Source organism: Oncorhynchus keta, chromosome 9, assembly GCF_023373465.1.
Source record: "Oncorhynchus keta strain PuntledgeMale-10-30-2019 chromosome 9, Oket_V2, whole genome shotgun sequence".
Classification (NCBI taxonomy): Eukaryota; Metazoa; Chordata; class Actinopteri; order Salmoniformes; family Salmonidae; genus Oncorhynchus; species Oncorhynchus keta.
The window spans coordinates 15,786,464-15,801,988 of record NC_068429.1 but is presented as its reverse complement, the minus strand read 5'-3'; the positions used below and the strand labels follow the sequence as shown (position 1 = coordinate 15,801,988).

The following is a 15,525-nucleotide window of genomic DNA, read 5'->3' as shown; positions in this document are numbered from 1 at the left end:
GAACAATGCTATGAGAAGTCCCACGATTGCTCTCTGTTCTTGTGAAGGATCTCCCATCGCCACCATCATTCACCTAATGGCCGAAATGAGTTCACGAGATGAACTTAAAAACAGACTCCGAAGACAGTTAGTGATAACAATCCAGCAACGTGACGAGTACCAGAGGAGAGACAGAGAAGCCAAAGCCAAAGTGAGGATGTTTGAGAGAAAGGCCATTGTGTCAGTGCGCAGGTCAGTGCTTTACAACCAGGTCAATTCCATTTACCATCTGGTCAGATCTCAAACAACTTAGTGCGAGCCAGCAGACAAATACAGGTAGGTTTACTTTTCTGGCTTGATTAGGATGTGTAGGTAGGGCTGTATTTTTGTGCAGATGCTGAAAGCTAAAGACAAATGGGGTGACAATTCCTTAAACACAACGAGGGCCAAATTTGTGTCAATTACTTGTGTTGAAATTAGATGTAGAACTTTTAGCTTTATTTTGATCTCTTCCAGGAACTGCGTGAACAGGCTAGACAGTATCAAATGCCTATTCCGATAAGAACTGTTCGTGGATCTCAGAACAGTGCTATGAGATGCCATGGTGACACTCTCTGTTCCTCTTGTGGCCAACCTCTCACCTCAATCAGCACACGCCTATGGGCAGTGATGAGATCACGGCAAGCACTGAAAAACACCTTTCGAAGACAATTCGCGCTGATAATCCAGCAACGTGATGAGCTCAGGACCAGAGCCAGAGAAGCTGAAGCTGAAGCTAAAGGGAGGATTTTGGAGAGAAGGCACATCCTGATGAAGGCACAAGTCAGAGCTGTGCATGAGGCCTACCTAAGAGATATCGAGTTAGGTAAACTCAGCAACCCATAACCAAATGTTGTGTGAACCTTGGGTTCTGGAACCAGGGGATGTGATGTTTGTGAGAAATTGGAAGTTATTTGATAAAGTTATTTGTCACTTACCCAAGTGGCGAGAAATGGCTAGTTATTTGATGCAAGATGATTTGCAGTTGACAGCAAGTCAATAGCCTTATGACAGGCCTCCTTGCTCGCACACGCTTTTCAGTTCTGCCCACACATTTTCTATAGGATTGAGGTCAGGGCTTTGTGATGGCCACTCCAAAACCTTGACTTTGTTGTCCTTAAGCCATTTTGCCACAACTTTGGAAGTATGCTTGGGGTCATTGTCAAATTGGAAGACCCATTTGCAACCAAGCTTGATATTTTGCTTCAATATATCCACATAATTTCCATTCCTCATGATGCCATCTATTATGTGAAGTGCACCAGTCCCTCCTGCAGCAAAGCACCCTCAACAACATGATGCTGCCACACCCGTGCTTCGCAGTTGGGATGGTGTTCTTCGGCTTGCAAGCCTCCTCTTCCCCCCCCAAACAAAACAAATGGTCATTATGGCCATACAGTTCTATTTTTGTTTCATCAGACCAGAGGACATTTCTCCAAAAAGTACAATCTTCACCCCCATGTGCAGTTGTAAACCGTAGTCTGGCTTTTTTATGGCGGTTTTGGAGCAGTGGTTTCTTCCTTGCTGAGCAGCCTTTCACGTTATGTCGATATAGGACTCGTTTTACTGTGGATATAGATACATTTGTACCTGTTCCTCCAGCATCTTCACAAGGTTTTTTGCTGTTGTTCTGGGATTGATTTGCACTTTTCGCACTAAAGTACATTAATCTCTAAGATACATCTCTAAGAGACACAACGCGTCTCCTTCCTGAGCGGTATGACGGCTGCGTGGTCCCATGGTGTTTCTAATTGCGTACTATTGTTTGTACAGATGAACGTGGTACCTTCAGGTGTTTGGAAATTGCTCCCAAGGATGAACCAGACTTGTGGAGGTCTACAATTTTTCTTCTGAGGTCTTGGCTGATTTCTTTAGATTTTTCCATGAGGTCAAACAAAGAGGCACTGAGTTTGAAGGTAGGCCTTGAAATACATCCACAGGTACACCTTCAATTGACTAAAATTATGTCAATTAGCCTATCAGAAGCTTCTAAAGCCATTATATAATTTTCTGGAATTTTCCAAGCTGTTTAAAGGCACAGTCAACGTAAATGTATGTAAACTTCTGACCCACTGGAATTGTGATACAGTGAATTATAAGTGAAATTGTAAACAATTGTTGGAGAAATGTCCTAACCGACTTGCCAAAACTATAGTTTGTAAACAAGAAAATTGTGGAGTGGTTGAAAAACGAGTTTTAATGACTCCAACCTAAGTGTATGTAAACTTCAGACTTCAACTGTAGTAGTCAGGGGCACAACTTTGGTGGGGGGGGGACATACTTTTAAAATTATTATTATTTTATTTTTATAGTCGGATAAACACTCCAAACAGCCTACACGACCGCTCGGAGGCGTCCGCATGGCCCTAAAGCACACCGTTGTCTCGTTTTGTATCACATTTCAATGAGAAAACTGGGGGGGCACAAAAATGCGTGTCCCCCCCGTCCCCAGAGAAAGTTCCACCCCAGATATTAGTTATCATATTACAAACACACACAGGAACATGCACACTGTACACAAATACAAACTCATACTGTTCAGTGTGTAATGATATTCATGCGGGTCACTGCAAGTGTCAGGCTCTGGAATAGCCGTAACTGTCTGACCTCTCTAGACTCTCCACACGGTTTTGCAGCTGTTTGTTCTCCTCCAACAGCACCGAGTTCTTCACTCTCATCAGCTCCACCTGGGTGCCTTGTTGCTCCACCTAGAGAGAGACACACACACACACCACCCATTAATAAACCATTAATAACACCAATAAAGCCACAGTCTGGAAGCATACCATTACGTTTTGTGTGCAGCACACACACCATTCTCAGGTCAGCCAAGGTGGCCCACACACTCACAAACACTTCCCACCTCCCATACACACACACACACACACACACACACCTTCAATTCGGCTCGGTGCTGTGTCTCTCCTGGGCGTGTTCCCTGTCCTGAGCTTCCTCCAGTAGGACCTCAGTGCGCCGCAGTGCCTCCAGCTCTGTCAGCCGGCCCAGCAGCTCCCTACGCACCACCTCCAACTCCCTCTCCATCTGGTCCCGGACCTCCCGCGCCTCGCATTCCGTTTGTCCCAGCCTGGCACAATACTCGTCCGCCTTCGCCCGCATCTTCACCACCTGAGTGATGGGCAATGGGTAGCATTACACAGATGCAGTAACACACATAGGGCATCCAGGAACAGCGCACGCACGCACACACACACACAGTTATTTATTTAAGCAATAAGACAAAATGGGGGTGTGGTTCAGTTGAAGTCGGAAGTTTACATACACTTAGGTTGGAGTCATTAAAACTCGTTTTTCAACCACTCCACAAATTTCTTGTTAACAAACTATAGTCTTGGCAAGTCGGTTAGGACATCTACTTTGGGCATGACACAAGTAATTTTTCCAACAATTATTTACAGAGATTATTTCACTTATAATTCACTGTATCACAATTCCATTGGGTCAGAAGTTGACTGCTTTTAAACCGTTTGGAAAATTCCAGAAAATTATGTCATGGCTTTAGAAGCTTCTGATAGGCTAATTGACATAATTTTAGTCAATACCTACATTCAAACTCAGTGCCTCGTTGCTTGACATCATGGGGAAATCTTTATTTTTTATTTTTTACCTCCTACCTTTTACCTTTCCAAATGCCTGAAGGTACCACGTTCATCTGTACAAACAATAGTACGCAAGTATCAACAGCATGAGACCAGGCAGCCGTCATACCGCTCAGGAAGGAGACGCGTTCTGTCTCCTAGAGATGAACGTGCTTTGGTGCGAAAAGTGCAAATTAATCCCAGAACAACAGCAAAGGACCTTGTGAAGATGCTGGAGGAAACAGGTACAAAAGTATCTATCCACAGTAAAACTAGTCCTATATCGACATAAACTGAAAGGCCGCTCAGCAAGCCACTGCTCCAAAACCGCCATTAAAAAGCCAGACTACGGTTTGCAACTGCACATGGGGACAAAAATCGTACTTTTTGGAAAAATGTCCTCTGGTCTGATGAAACAAAAATAGAACTGTTTGGCCATAATGACCACTGTTATGTTTGGAGGAAAAAGGGTGACGCTTGCAAGCCAAAGAACACCATCCCAACCATGAAGCACGGGGGTGGCAGCATCATGTTGTGGGGGTGCTTTGCTGCAGGAGGGACTGGTGCACTTCACATAATAGATGGCTTCATGAGGAATGGAAATTATGTGGATGTCTTGAGATTTTGCTTCAATATATCAGTCAGGAAGTTAAAGCTTGGTCCCAAATGGGTCTTCCGAATGGACAATGACCCCAAGCATACTTCCAAAGTTGTGGCAAAATGGCTTAAGGACAACAAAGTCAAGGTTTTGGAGTGGCCATCACAAAGCCCTGACCTCAATCCTATAGAAAATTTGTGGGCAGAACTGAAAAAGCGTGTGCGAGCAAGGAGGCCTACAAACCTGACGCAGTTACACCAGCTCTGTCAGGAAGAATGGGCCAAAATGTACCCAATTTATTGTGGGAAGCTTGTGGAAGGCGACCCAAAACGTTTGGCCCAAGTTAAACAATTTAAAGGCAATGCTACAAAATTGATGTAAACTTCTGACCCACTGGGAATGTGATGAAAGAAATAAAAGCTGAAATAAATCATTCTCTCTAGAATTATTCTGACATTTGACATTCTTAAAATAAAGTGGTGATCCTAACTGACCGAAGACAGGGAATTTTTACTCTGATTAAATGTCAGGACTTGTGAAAAACTGAGTTTAAATGTATTTGGCTAAGGTGTATGTAAACTTCAGACTTCAACTGTATATGGCCAATATACCATGGCTAAGGGCTGTTCTTATGCACGACGCAAAGCGGAGTGCCTGGATACAGCCCTTAGCCGTGGTATATTGGTAATATACTACAAATCCCCCGAGGTGCCTTACTGCTATTATGAACGGGTTACCCCTGTAATTAGAGCAGTAAAAATAAATGTTTTGTCATACCCGTGGTACACGGTCTGAACCCGCTTTGCGTCGTGCATAAGAACAGCCCTTAGCCGTGGTATATTGGCCATATACCACACCTCCTCGTGCCTTATTGCTTAATTCTCTTTCATTTAGTATATTATTGCATGTTTGTGGGCACTGTATATGGGTACGACGTGGGCGTATACTTGTGTGTGTGTGTACATACCTGGGTCTTATAGCTGTCTACCAGGCTCTCGTATTGCTTCACAGAGGCTTTGACTTGTTGTACCTCTGACTGGGACAGAGCCAGCTTCTCCTCCACAGCAGATAACCTGGCCTGAATGAGGGAAACACACACATATGGCTGTCAGCCTGCAGTAAAGAACGGTGTACATGTGTGTACCAGAATAATCTGACCACAAATCGGTGTTATGATGCAATGAAGCAATCTATTATCTGGTCAGCTAAATATATGAATAATGAATTTCATTTGTATCTTTAATGTACTGAAACCAGAACCAACACATACTATTTGTTAGGTACCGGGTGGAAATGGGATTCTCGTAAAAGAAGAAAGTACCACATAATGGATTGGTACAGAAACAGATTAAAGGGGAAGGGAAACACTAGACTTTAGAATGTCAGCTAACTGTAACGTTGCTTCCTAAAGTGTTTACATTCCCCTTTAAAGCCCAATGAAAAATATCCATTCAAAGCCATTTCTAGTCCAACTTCCAGACTAAAATGAATCTGTCTCTGGGAAACTGGCCCAGAAATTTCAAGTGTTAATCCATTGTCATCATTGACCTTGAGGCTCTGGTTCTGTAGCCTGGCGTGGGTGCCCTCTGTGGTGAGACTGTGCAGGCGGTCCAGGAGCCCCTCTCTCTCGGCCCGGGCCCTTTCCTCTCTCCCATGGAGCTGCTGTGTCAGGTTTGACATTTGGCTGCACACACAGGGTGGAGCAGGATGATAAAAATTGGATTATGAAGGATTTACGTCAGCTGGGCTTTATGTTAGACCATGGGAGTTTATACTGTGTAGACACTATTCTTGACATAGCTCATTCTAATATTTCTACTACTGTACATTACATTTTAGTTACTGTTTATAAACACAGCATATTTATTAATATACTGGATTCTTGATGTAGCACACTCTAATATATCTACTGCTTTACATATCATTCTTAGTCTACACTACATGACCAAAAGTATGTGGACACCTGCTCGTCGAACATCTCATTCCAAAATCATGGGCATTAATATGGAGTTGGTCCCCCCTTTGCTGCTATAACAGCCTCCACTCTCCTGGGAAGGCTTTCCACTAGATGTTGGAACATTGCTGCGGGGAATTGCTTCGATTCAGCCACAAGAGCATTAGTGAGGTTGTGCCCTGATGTTGGCCGATTAGGCCTGGCTCGCAGTCGACATTCCAATTCCTCCCAAAGGTGTTTGATGGGGCTGAGGTTAGTGCTCTGTATGGGCCAGTCAAGTTCTTCCACACCGATTTCAACAAACCATTTCTGTATGGATCTCACTTTGTGCACGGGGGCATTGTCATGCTGAAACAGGAAAGGGCCTTCCCCAAACTGTTGCTACAAAGTCGGAAGCACAGAATCATCTACAATGGCAATGTCATCCTTGTCATAGACTGTTCTCTCTGCTACCACACGGCAAGCGGTATCGGAGCACCAAGTCTAGGTCCAAAAGACTTCTTAACAGCTTTTACCCCCAAGCCATAAGACTCCAGAACAGCTAATCAAATGGCTATTTCAAATGACTATTTTCATTGCCCCCCCTCTTTTAAACTGCTGCTACTCTGTTTATTATCTATGCACAGTCACTTTAACTCTACCTAAAACTGCATTGTTGGTTAAGAGCTTGTAAGTAAGCATTTCACTGTAAGGTCTACACCTGTTTGTATTCAGCACATGTGACAAATAACATTTGATTTGCTGTAGCATTAAGATTTCCCTTCACCGGAACTAAGGGGCCTAGCCCGAACCATGAAAAACAGCCCTGACTCTTATTCCTCCTCCACCAAACTTTACAGCTGGCACTATGCATTAGGGCAGGTAGCGTTCTCTTGGCATCCACCTAGATTCGTCCTTCCGACTGCTAGATGGTGAAATGTGATTCATCACTCCAGAGAATGCGTTTCCACTACCCCAGAGTCCAATGAGCTTTACACCACTCCAGCCGATGCTTGGCATTGCGCATGGTGATCTTCGGCTTGTGTGCGGCTTCTTGGCCATGGAAACCCATTTCATGAAGCTCCCGATGAACAGTTATTTTGCCAATGTCGCTTCCAGAGGCAATTTGGCACTCGGTAGTGAGTGTTGCAACCAAGGACAGACCATTTTTAAGCGCTATGAGTTTCAGCACTCGGTGGTCCCTTTCTGTGAGCTTGTGTTGTGGCCTACCACTTCGCGGCTGAGCCGTTGTTGCTCCTAGAGGTTTCCAATTCACAATAACAGCACTTACAGTTGACCGGGACAGCTCTAGCAGGGCAGAAATTTTACAAACTGACTTGTTTGAAAGGTGGCATCCTATGACGGTGTCACATTGAATGTCACTGAGCTCTTCAGTACGGGCCATTCTACTGCCAATGTTTGTGTATGGAGATTGCATGGCTGTGTGCTCGATTTTATTTTACACCTGTCAGCAACATGTGTGGCTGAAATAGTCAAATCCACAAATTTGAAGGGATGCCCACATACTCTTGCATATATTATGTATCTTGTGTAAATTAATCTGGTATATAAAGTATATGTATAGATTGCATTTGGATTACTGTAACAGTTTTATTTGGGTTTTTAATGAATTAGTACAGAAATTCTTGATTTGTCTTTTGGTTGTGGGTTATCTGTGTACTTCTTTGACATTTCACTGCATTGTTAGGAGCTAGTAAGATGGGCATTTCACTGCATTGTTAGGAGCTAGTAAGATGGGCATTTCACTGCATTGTTAGGAGCTAGTAAGATGGGCATTTCACTGCATTGTTAGGAGCTAGTAACATGGGCATTTCACTGCATTCCCTATAAGATCTCTTAAACGGTGTTACGCGACCAATGACTTTGATTTGACTATATTTTACATTTGACATATTTATGATTGTGCTTGATTCTGTGTCCCCTCTTATTTTGAGAGAAAGTGGTCAATCAACTGAAGCATCTCTCCCTTTCTCTCACCTGTTGAGGACTGAGACCTCCATCTCTAGCTGAGTCTTGTCCTTCATTTCCTGGGCGTGGCGACCACGCCAGTTCTCTGCTGCTGATAGGGCCTCTGCCATCTGATTCTCCTGTGAAGTCAACAATATCATCCAATAGATTTGAACAATATTTAAGCCAGGCCCCGCAGAGCTACACGGTACATCTGGCTGTTGTTCTAGCCCATTACTAACAAAGGTTGAATAATCATCAAGCTATTCTTCTGTGGGATATCTTGTTCCTAAACACTGATTCAAGGTCAGTTTTTTTAATAAAAATGAGACAGTTAGGCCACCTTCTCCTCCCCTTCACCTACCACATCCAGTAGCTGGGTGCTGAGCTGCCCGGCGGTATCTTCGCTGAGTTCAGCCCGGTGTTTCTGGGCCCGTGTGGCCCTCTTCAGGTCCTCTTTGTCGGCCTCTGCCTGAAGTTTCAGACTCCGCAACTGCTCCAGCAGGTGACCCATCTCTCCCTGCTGCTGACTGGCCACCCGCTCCAGGTTCTTGACAAATCCGAAAGCAGAGGGTGAAAAAAAACATACAGGAAGACATTTTGTCTGCAGAAGAAAAAATATTTGTAGTGGGAATGATCTTTTCACTTTTCTTTTACAATAAGGCATAGGCAAAGTATGTAAATATAGCAAAATGAAGCTGCTCCAGAGCAAGATGAGTTGCATACTAAACAGAATCCACACAACAAACATGTCACTCTACTCTACCTTGATTTGCACAGCAAGGCGGTTGTTGTCAGCCTCTTTGCTGCGTAACTGGCTCTGCAAGTGTGCCCGAGTAGACTCCAGCACTTTAGACAGTTTGCCTGTGGTCTTAGCATTCTCCTGGAACATCAACAGACAGAAAATACAGTATCGTAATCATTCAAATAATTAAATATTTGATGAACACGCTGCGAGTGTGTGAGACACATTACTGCCTCTGTACTTCACCATCTCTGTGTCCAGAAGCGTAGTCAGTTGCTTTACCTCCCGCTCTTTCTCTTGCAGTTTCACCACAATATTCTGTGTGATGACATGCCATGTTTATAATATGCTTATAGTGTAATGTATTCGTTACGAATGACACAGACATTAACTTCAGTAGGACCTTCCTCTATTCATCAACTGCCCCAAGAGCACAAACCATTTTGAAGAGGACATTTTGGTGATTCGTAATTCAAGGAATATTTTGCTGACAGACAGTGGCTTATTCAAAGAAACACACTGAGTTTTCTGCCTCTGTGTCTGTCAGCCTCTTCAGAAGTACATCTTTCTGTTCTGACATCCTCGTGGATTCCAGCTGTTCAAAAAACAAATAAGAAAAAGAGCCACCACAACAGGTAAAAGTAGTTATAAGAGAGGGCGTTATTTCGGGCCACAACATGAGATTGTGAGTTGTAATTGGCTTGCTGCCTCATCCTGCTCCTGAAAGTCATTGGTTACTCATCTTGTCAGCATTTTCACCATCCTGGAAGTTGTTGAAACTTAGGGGTTCAAGTAGGGTTAGGGTTCAGGGTAAGTAAAGTATCTTTGCTAATCATGTTGTGGCCCTAAATCAAGGCATGTTATAGCTAAAAGTAAGTTATACTCTACTGCAGGCCAATCTGACCTCTACTGGCCTGAAGCATGTACCGGTACTTCATGTCCGTGCGGTTCCCTCAGTAGGTGGCGCAGCGTGCGGTTGGTGGCCTCAAACGTCTCCAATTTCTGGAGCAGTAGCTCCTTCTGACGCGCCAGGAGGGAAGACTCAGTCCCAGACATCCTCTTTTCCAACCAAATTAAAGAATTTCATATTTCAACACCTACATTATATCCTGAGGTTGCACCTACCATATGCATTTTGAAAACATATATTGGTTTCTTAGCATGGTTGGGGTCAATTCAGTCAACTGAGGAAGTTAACTAATATCCCCTCTGAAAATAACAAATAGTCTGATCCATCCCCTGAATTGAAATTGTGCTGAACCCCATAACCCCTTCTCTGTTTTCACTCACACTGGTGCTGACATTCCTCATCTTAGTGACGGTCTCTCTGAGGGCTGACACCTGTATTGCAGCCTCTGTCCCATCTATCTCAGCCTCCATCAACTTCCTGAGCAGAGTGTCCTTCTCCAGCTGCATCGACTCTATAGACCTCTCTAGTCTGGACAGATGTGTAGGCAGACGTCATATGAGAGGCAGAGGAATTGCAGATTGTGAATATGGGACACAGAAAGGAAAGATTGTTGTATTATAAACTGGGTGGTTTGAGCCCTGAATGCTGATTGGCTGACAGACGTGGTATATCAGACTGTATACCACATTTATTTTTACTGCTCTAAATATGTTGGTTACCAGTTTATAATAGCAATAATGCATCTTGGGGGTTTGTGGTATATGGCTAATGGTTCTACCACACCCCCACAGGCTATATTGCTTAATTATACACAAGTATACAAAACATTAAGAACACCTTCCTAATATTGAGTTGCACCCCCTTTTCCCCTCAGAACAGCCTCAATTCATTGGCGCCTGGACTCTACAAGGTGTCGATGCTGGCCTATGTTGACTCCAATGCTTCCCACAATTGTGTCAAGTTGGCTGGATGTCCTTTGGGTGTTGTACCATTCTTGATACAAACGGGAAACTGTTGAGCTTAAAAAACCCAGCAGTGCTGCAGTTGTTGACAGATTGAAGTGGATTTAACAAGTGACATCAATAAGGGATCATAGCTTTCACCTAGATTCACCTGGTCAGTCTGTCATGGAAAGAGTAAGTGTTATTAATGTTTTGTACACTCAGATTTTATTTTACCAGGTAAATTGACTGAGAACACATTATCATTTAAAATCAAATCTAATTTTATTGGTCACATACACATGGTTAGCAGATGTAACTGTGAGTGTAATGAAATGCTTATGCTTCTAGATCCGACAGTGCAGCAGTATCTTACAGGTAATATCTAACAACTCCACAACAAAACCTAATACACACAATCTAGTAAAGGAATGGGATGAGAATATATATGTATAAAATATATGGATGAGCAGTGACAGAGCGGCTAAGATGCAATAGATAGTGAAGGATACAGTATAAAACATATGAGATGAATAATACAAGATATGTAAACATTCTTAAAGTGGCAGAATTAAAGTGACTAGTGTTCCATTTATTAAATTGGCCAATGATATCAAGTCTGTAAGTAGGCAGCTGCCTCTCTGTGCTAGTGGTGGCTGTTTAACAATCTGATGGCCTTGAGATAGAAGCTGTTTTTCAATCTCTGTCCCAGCTTTGATGCACCAGTACTGACCTCGCCTTCTGGATCGAAGCGGGGTGAACAGGTAGTGGCTCGGGTGGTTATTGTCCTTGATTATATTTTTTTCTTCCTGTGACATTGGGTGTTGTAGGTGTCCTGGAGGGCAGGGAGCTTGCCCCCGGTGATGCGTTGTGCAGACCGCACCACCCTCTGGAGAGCCCTGCAGTTGTGGGCGGTGCAGTTGCCGTACCAGGTGGTGATACTTAGTGGTAAAATTTAGTGAGGGCTTCCGATGACAAGCCACATTTTTTCAGCCTCCTGAGGTTGAAGAGAAGCTGACATTGAGTCAGAGATTATTTTCCTGACACCACCCCCCGAAGGCCCTCACCTCCTCCCTGTAGGCTGTCTCGTCGTTGTTGGTAATCAAGCCTACCACTGTTGTGTCGTCTGCAAACTTGATGATTGAGTTGAAGGCGTGCAGGGCCACGCAGTTGTGGGTGAACAGGGAGTACAGGAGGGGGCTGAGAATGCACCCTGGTGGGGCCCCAGTGTTGAGGATCCTACTTTCACCACCTGGGGGCAGCCCGTCAGGAAGTCCAGGACCCAGTTTCACAGGGCGGGGTCGAGAACCCAGGGTCTCAAGCTTAATGATGAGTTTGGAGGGAACTATGGTGTAGTCAATGAACAGCATTCTTACATAGATATTCCTCTTATCCAGATGGGATAGGGCAGTGTGCAGTGTGATGGCGATTGCATCGTCTGTGGACCTATTGGGGCGGTAAGCAAATTGGAGTGTGTCTAGGGTGACAGGTAGTCATATCATTGTATGACATTATAACAGGACAGTGATATTTTGCATGGCTCGCGAGTCACTGGTGGCTCTCGATAACTTAACGTTTGGCTCCCGACAATAAATCAGATGTTATATATAAAGAACTACTAAATAGACCTTATTTTATTACAAGGACTATTAATGAGTTAAAAGCGTCTGAGAATCATGGCTCATCATCACAGTCATAACAACTCTGGACAACTCATACCTGCAGGCAACAGGGTATTGAATCCCATCTTCCTCTCTGTCTGCCACTCACTATCTGTTTCCCTCTCTACTTTCTGACTAACACTATCCATAAAATACAGTACATTTTTAATACAGGGCAAAAATAAGAAAATAAGTTAAAGCTGTAACGTTACGGAAACAAAGTCAATTAAAATAAACTATGGTTTCAAGTGCGTCTGTCTGGTGGTGCAGTCGCTCTCGTCCAGCATCTTCTCCATGGAGTGGCGCAGGCGGGAGTTCTCCCTCTCCGTGACCTCCAGCTCATTGCACACCTCGGCCAGCTTCTCCTCCTGCTCCTCGATGACCTGCTGGGAGGCGCTAAGTTTCTCAGACTGCCTCTCCAGCAGCTGCTCCTTATTTCGCAGCTCCACCTATACACACACACTTATAATATTAAATAAATGTTGTATCAAGAGGTAGGGAACTTGTGCATCCGGTCCGAAAGGAGAATTTTACAGGAGGGACAGACCACACTTTTGAATGTGCTGACCTCAGTCATCAGGCTGTCAATCTTCCTCTCGTACTGGTTGATTCGTCCATGCAGCACTTCCTCTCCTCTGACGAGAGGTCGGCAAATCGCAGCAGAGAGTGGGAGATCTCAGACTGAGGTAATGCTGTGATCTCCAGACGATGAGTATGCCCCTGAGACATGAATAGATTCAGTGACCACAGACTCTGGAAACATTGCTTCTTTTGATCCATTTTATAACATATTATTGAAAGCGTTGATAGGATAGTCTTGAAATTAGTTATTTTATAAAGATACTGCTTTAATAATATAATATAATAATAATATATGCCATTTAGCAGACGCTTTTATCCAAAGCGACTTACAGTCATGTGTGCATACATTCTACGTATGGGTGGTCCCAGGAATCGAACCCACTACCCTGGCGTTACAAGCGTCATGCTCTACCAACTGAGCTACAGAAGGACCAATGTATGGATACATTGTATTAGTGGAAATTAACATAAATAGACAGAGAAGATAAAAGGAGTGAATAGCATGTCAGACCTCCCATTTGTAGGAGGCATCCCGTATGGAGGCCTTCCCAGGCGGTATCCACGGCACTCGTGTCTTGACCTTTGCAGTAGTTCGCAGGTTCCCTCCATCGCCCTTAGTCTTACCCTAAAAAACAGACAGCATAAAACTCAAGGGAGACACTATGCTTTTACATGTAGTGCATGGTATACAGTATCAAATGGTATACATTCAGAGACCCTTGGAAACAGTGTAAAACATATTCTCCATGCTTTTCGTATCAATTCAGCACCTCAGGCCCTGAATCAGAACTGTATTGATAGGAAACTAGGATATCTAATGAACTTTTCAAAGTGTTCCCCTGAAAAGGTTTTTCCAACCTGTGGTGTCTTGGCAGGGCTCCTACTCTTCTTCACAGGCACACATGCACAGGCGTGGTCTCATTCACGTGCACATGTAGGGGTGGTGAGACTGATCGGGTTCTCAGTGCTTTTTTCTGTAAAAAAAAAAGAAGCTGTGTGTCAACTACGCAAAGGCCACAAAATAACTCCCTCATCAGCTCAACCTTTCTATTGTGGCCCAGCATTACCACACTATGCACTGTCAGAAACTGAGGCAATGGTGCAAAGCAGGCCTTGATTAAGGGACAGTTTCACTGGGTACATCATCAAACACAAATATCAAGGAAATTGGGGCAAGTGTAAACAAACAAGGTGGGGTTGATTCACTGTCAGATGTGATTCTGTTTAGTAGGAGATTGTCTGTCAATCAAAAGATAAGTAGTTAGTTAGATAGTATAATGGCTAACAAGTTAGATAGATACGTAGCTTATGAAATATAGTAGATACCACATGTAATGGCCTGGTAGCGTTAGCTAGCTATTTGGCTAAACCGAGTTTCTGCTAAAACAGACTGCGATGTGGAGAAATTGATTAGCTAAAAATAAATTGAAGTGTCTACAGCATTATCATCAGAAGTCACTCACCATGTGAAAACCCAAATATTCCTCGAAATGGTAGATTATGTATATTGTTAAATATATTTTACTTAGCTTGCTAGCATTTCATTCAACAGGCAAAGCTTCCTCCAAAACACCATTCTTCTGGTAGACTAGCATTCTGATAGGTGATTGGCTGATTCAAAACTTTGCTGATCTGTGATTGGAGTAAAGAACTGACCTTGGTGTTTTATGGCCCACTTTGTTGATAGCAACGGCTTCCCTGGAAACCGTTCAAGCCTACACAAGTTTGCTTTGGCTGGGGTTGCTCTCCTCTCCTGGGGTCATGGTTAGAAGTGCTTATGCAGCAGGTTAGAATAATTAACTTAGAAGGTTAGGATAATTAGGTTACGGTGAGAAAAGGTGTTATGGTTAGGTAAAATGCTAAACGCATGACCTTTTGACCTTAATTTACCAAAGCTGGATTTGTTCTAGCCATGACTATCCTGGCTGCACTCATGATGGTGATGGCAATCGTTAGGTGGTCCAATTAAGGATGAAAATTTGCCTAGATCAGTGGTTCCCAACCGGGGATCCTTGGCCTATCCACAGGGGATACTTAAGAAGACTCATGAGACCATAGGCTTACTGGTAAAATTCCCACGAGGGTGTACTTCAGGTGTACTCCGGGCAGAGCAAAATTCAGTTGGTGGTACAGTAAGCAAAAAAGGTTGGGAACCACAAGCCTAGATAAGACAGCTGTTGTGAACTAAGTCACTTTTAGGTACAGCCACAATAATATAATTCTAGAATTCAGTGTAACTAATAGAAAATAAAATAATACAATATAATAACTTTATTTTTCCTAGAGGGATGTCAGCTGTGGCAAGTGGCATTCGCAGTAGATTATAAACAAACAGCTACATTCACACATGTTAATGACAGACTATAGTTATGTGATGAAGCTAGAAGGACTGCAAAACTGATAAATATCAGAGTTTCCCAGACCCAATACTGTTTCAGTTTATATAAAAATTCCAGATCATCAATGTTGTCTTGTAGATGTCAATGTTTTTTTTAATGTATTATTCTTTATAGGTCTTTTTCTTTACTGATGGAGTTTGTACCACTTTCCCCAGTCACCCTGTCAATGTTGAG

The 15,525-nt window shown here is 43.4% G+C and overlaps 1 protein-coding gene and 1 long non-coding RNA gene across 3 annotated transcripts; both read right to left on the bottom strand.

The window, feature by feature from the left end:
* Window positions 1–2,196: 2,196 nt before the first annotated feature.
* LOC118387332 (outer dense fiber protein 2-like) lies at window positions 2,197–10,274 on the bottom strand. The gene is made up of 11 exons (XM_052526027.1): window positions 10,149–10,274; window positions 9,786–9,917; window positions 9,379–9,453; window positions 9,105–9,191; window positions 8,880–8,996; window positions 8,478–8,663; window positions 8,144–8,253; window positions 5,761–5,896; window positions 5,180–5,290; window positions 2,915–3,144; window positions 2,197–2,726 (listed from the first exon to the last, which is right to left on the bottom strand). Exons 1-10 carry the CDS (start codon window positions 10,272–10,274, stop codon window positions 2,917–2,919), a joined length of 1,308 nt encoding a protein of 435 aa, XP_052381987.1. The 3' UTR covers window positions 2,197–2,726; window positions 2,915–2,916.
* A 2,051-nt stretch (window positions 10,275–12,325) lies between these two features.
* On the bottom strand, window positions 12,326–15,046 carry LOC118387334 (uncharacterized). 2 transcript variants are annotated; one of them, XR_004826397.2, is made up of 5 exons: window positions 14,609–15,046; window positions 13,811–13,926; window positions 13,464–13,577; window positions 12,939–13,090; window positions 12,326–12,819 (listed from the first exon to the last, which is right to left on the bottom strand). It is a non-coding gene; the product is annotated as an uncharacterized LOC118387334 (long non-coding RNA). The 2 variants fall into 2 exon arrangements; XR_004826396.2 differs by lacking the exon at window positions 14,609–15,046 and adding an exon at window positions 14,416–14,590.
* Between the last annotated feature and the right edge of the window lie 479 nt (window positions 15,047–15,525).